This window comes from Eulemur rufifrons, chromosome 16 (assembly GCF_041146395.1).
Source record: "Eulemur rufifrons isolate Redbay chromosome 16, OSU_ERuf_1, whole genome shotgun sequence".
Classification (NCBI taxonomy): Eukaryota; Metazoa; Chordata; class Mammalia; order Primates; family Lemuridae; genus Eulemur; species Eulemur rufifrons.
Genome location: NC_090998.1, coordinates 11043064 through 11047377, shown reverse-complemented (window position 1 = coordinate 11047377; position 4314 = coordinate 11043064). Strand labels below are relative to the sequence as shown.

The following is a 4314-nucleotide window of genomic DNA, read 5'->3' as shown; positions in this document are numbered from 1 at the left end:
AACTTCATCACAGGAATGCATATATAGCAAAACCATGGTGTACATAGAGTTCGGTACTATCTGCAGTTTCAGGCACCCACTGGGGCTTTCGGGAACACATCCCCCATGAATAAGGCAGAATTATCTCCCCCGGTAAGGGAAGACTACCGTCATCTGTTTCTTTGCTTCGCTCGTGGTTTTGAAATTTATGACATAATGTAGTACTGCTTTCTTTGGTAGCTGTTGTTGGTCTTTCAAAATTGATGTTTTGTTCACTTTTAAGTTTGGAAAAGAAATATGGAGGGGAAAGTGGATAAAGGCTGCAGGCATTTGGTGCCCAAGGGGGATGATGGTAGCTCTACTGCCTGGTGAAGAGGCAGGGAGTGAGGAAGACGAGCTCTGTAGACGAGCTTCTCTTCATTCACAAGGTTGACCAGAAACTGAGGACCCTTTTGAAATGACACAGATCTGTCTTTGAGTGTTTTATAAATCCTCAGTGGCAATGCTTCATTCAGCTTCATATTTACGAATCATATTTTTATAATCTTTGTAACTCAGAACTCAAGCTGGTGGAACCAAATTTTTTAAAGGGGAGACAAGACAACAAGTACAAAGCAATGAAAGAAAATATGTCTTTATTTGCATGGTTGCAAATGTGAATTCAGCTTTGCTTCATAATCATCTATGGAATATTTCTGCCTGTGGTGAGGACATAAATATCTTAACTAGGGCTCAGCAAAGAAATTAAAGAGAAACAAAGACTTCACAGGAACAGCTATATGCAGCACATTGATTAACAAACCTTGGAGATTTCAGACTTGACATTGGGCCAACGATTAAAGTAGGAGCAGAAGGAGCAGAAGGAGGAGAAGGACGAAGAAGATTGTCACTGTACATTCAAGGATATACATAGCATTTTAGAAGAGCAAATAACCAGCAGTAGTATCAGATTTTGAGCTTTCTCTGCTCTGATATGGAAAGTACCCTGCAGCACATCTTCACTCTCATAATAATCGCAGAGGTCATGCTTGGGAATTTGAGCAATGGATTCATAGTACTGATAAACTGCATTGACTGGGTCAATAAAGGAAAGTTGTCCTTAGTTGATAAAATCCTCATTGTCTTGGCGATCTCCAGAATTGGTCTGCTCTGGGAAATATTAGGAAATTGGTTTGCAACTCTGCGTTATCCAGCCTTATTTGTGGCTGGAACAGAATCAAGACTGGTTATTTTCACCTGGGTAGTTGCCAATCACTTCAGTCTCTGGCTCGCTACAATCCTCAGTGTCTTCTATTTGCTCAAAATAGCCACCTTCTCCAGCCCCATTTTTCTCTACCTGCAGTGGAGAGTAAAAAAAGTGATTCTGATGATACTGCTAGGAAGCTTAATTTTCTTGATTTTAAATATGATAAAAATGAACATACATATTAAGGACTGGGTAGAAAAATATGAAAGAAACACAACTTGGAATTTCAAAATGAGTGACTTTGCAACATTTTCACAGCTGGTTAAATTCACTATGACTAAGTTCACTCTAATACCATTTACTGTGGCCCTGATTGCTTTTGTCCTGTTAATTTTTTCCCTGTGGAAACATCTCCAGAAGATGCAGCTGTCTTTCAAAGGACACAGAGATCTTAGGACCAGGGCCCACATAAATGCCTTGAAAACTGTGATCTTGTTCCTCCTACTCTATGCTATTTTCTTTCTGTCGTTTCTCATATCATGGATTTCTGAGATGAATCAGGCCAAACTGGTCCACATGCTTTGTCAGACTATTGAAGTCATCTATCCTTCAATCCACTCCTTTGTCCTGATTCTGGGAAACTCTAAGTTAAGGCAGGCCTATCTTGGGGTGGCAGCTAAGGTGTGGGCTATAAGATGAAGAACACACAATTCCATAAGTCATTCAACCATATTGTATAAACATTCCAGATAAAAACAGAAGGCTATGAGAAGTTTAAAGATATTTGATATTTCTCCCAATTTCTTCCATTGTGAAGGTCATTGTAAATTTTTCAAGTATCTATAATAGCTTCTTACCTAAGAATATTACATATTTATAATGTGTATTTCTATATTATCAGGAATTTAAAACTTATTTGGAGAAATCATTGATAGATTCCATTGTAATCTAAAAATGTGTACCACGATACCCTCAGATATTAATTATGCAACCCCCAACCTTTTGGCTAACAATAGCTCTTCAATTCTAAATACCTTATTGAGTATGGGTGTTTTAGGTACTTCTATTTAATTGGTGAATTGAGGACAACTAGCTATTTGGAACAGAATATACAGAAAATTTGGACTTGCAACTATTACTGGTACTGATGGGATGGGAAAATTGAGAAGATTAATAAGTGTAATATGAATAATTGCCACATAAAACAATGACCTTCCTTTTTCAGTAATTATACATTTGTATACATGCATATTTTACTTGATGCTTTTGAAATAAACATTACTGAAGTATAGTTTATATACAACAAAATGCAACATTTTTAGTTCATATTTCAGTTAGAGTTTTGGCAATGTGTGACTTTTTGTGTGACTACAACATCAATGTCCTTTGCATTCCAACCTGCCCCTCACTCCCTTCCTCCCAGGAAACTACTTATCTGCTTTTGGTTAACTGTTAATATAACAGAGTTCTTTTGTTTCCAGAATTTCATCAATATGTAGTCGTAGAGTGTGTACTGTTATATGTTTGTTCCTGAGTAGTATTCTTGAGTAGTATTCCTGAACAGTGTTGGATACACTATCTTTTTTTAAAAAATTCTCTTACCTGTTGATGAACATTTGAATGGTTCTTAATTATTGATCATTATAAATAAAATTGATATCAACGTTCGTATCTGTGTCTTTTTCTGGATATATGATTCCATTACTCCTGAGCCTAGGAATATGTCAAATCATATGGTAAATGTATGTTTAACTTTTTTAAAAAATGGGCAAAATGTTCTCCAAAGTGGTTGTATCATTTTATATGTTAGCCAGCAGTGTATGAGGGTTTTGGTCTCTCCACATCCTGGCTAATAGTTGGTACTGTGTTCTGTTTTTTATTTTTGCCATTCTAGTGTGTAATGGCTTCTCACTGTGGTTTTAATTCGTATTTTCTTGCTGACTAATGATATTGAGAGATTTTTATGGGTGTTTGGTCATTCATGGAACTTCTTTTATGAAATGTGGTTTTAAATCTTTTGCCCATTATTTAATTTGGTTCATTGTTTTGTCTTTTTATCATTGAGTTGTATAAGTTCTTTATACAGTCCAGACATAGTTTCTTTATCAGAGATATGTTTTGTAAATATTTGCTACTAGCTAGTGGCTTGTCATTTCATTTCCTTTATAGCACCTTTCAAAGGGAAGACATTTAAAATTTTTTTAATAAAGTCCAATAATCATTTTGTTTTAAGCTGGTGCTTTTTATGTTCTATTTAAGAAGTCTTGCATACTCCAATATTATGAAGATTATCTCTTATGGTTTCTATTAGAAGTTTTATGGTTTCAGGTTTTATGTTTAAGTATATGACCCATTTCAAATTAAATTATATTTGCAGTATAAGGTTAGAACTAGAATTCATTTTTAAAATACAGAAATCATTTCTTTCATTACCATTTATTTAAAAAGATTATCTTCTCCCATTGTGTCAACTTGGCACTGTGTTGAAAACCAGTTGATCATATGCGTGGGGGTCTCTTTCTGGTCTTTGTTTTCTGTTCTATCCTCATGTCAATAAAATACTTGATTCCTGCAGTTCAATACTACATCTTGAAATGTAATAGTAAGTCCTCCAACATTGTTCTTTTTCAAAATTGTTTCAGTTTTTCTGGTTCCTTTGCTCTTATATATACATTTTAGATTTAGTTTATCAATTTCTTTAATAGAGCTTTATGAAATACTGATTGGGATGGTACTGAGTGTATAGACACATGCTTGGAATAATTGACACCTTAACAACATTACATCTTTCAGTTCATGAGCATGGCATATCTTTTCATTTGTTTTGGTCCATTGTAGTTTTCAATGTACAATTTTTGGACATAGTTTGTTAAATTTATCCCTAAGTTTTTTATTTCTGTGGCTACTGAAAATGGCAGGGTTTGTTTTGAATTCCAACTTCTAATTGTTTGTTGCTAGTATATAGAAATACAATTAACTTTTGTGTAATATTAACTTTATGTACTGTGAACTTGTTAAATTCACTTTTTAGTTCTAGAAACATCTTTCGTAGATTATTTGAGATTTTCTATGTACATGATCGCTTTGTGTAGATAAAAGACTTTTGTTTTCCCCTTTGCTGTCGTTATAGCTTTTATTTCATTTTGTCA

At 34.5% G+C, this 4314-nt stretch overlaps 1 protein-coding gene across 1 annotated transcript; it reads left to right on the top strand.

Annotated features, from left to right (window-relative positions):
• Positions 1-952: 952 nt before the first annotated feature.
• On the top strand, positions 953-1864 carry LOC138397507 (taste receptor type 2 member 13-like). The gene has a single exon (XM_069491609.1). It carries the CDS (start codon positions 953-955, stop codon positions 1862-1864), a length of 912 nt encoding a protein of 303 aa, XP_069347710.1.
• Positions 1865-4314: the final 2450 nt, after the last annotated feature.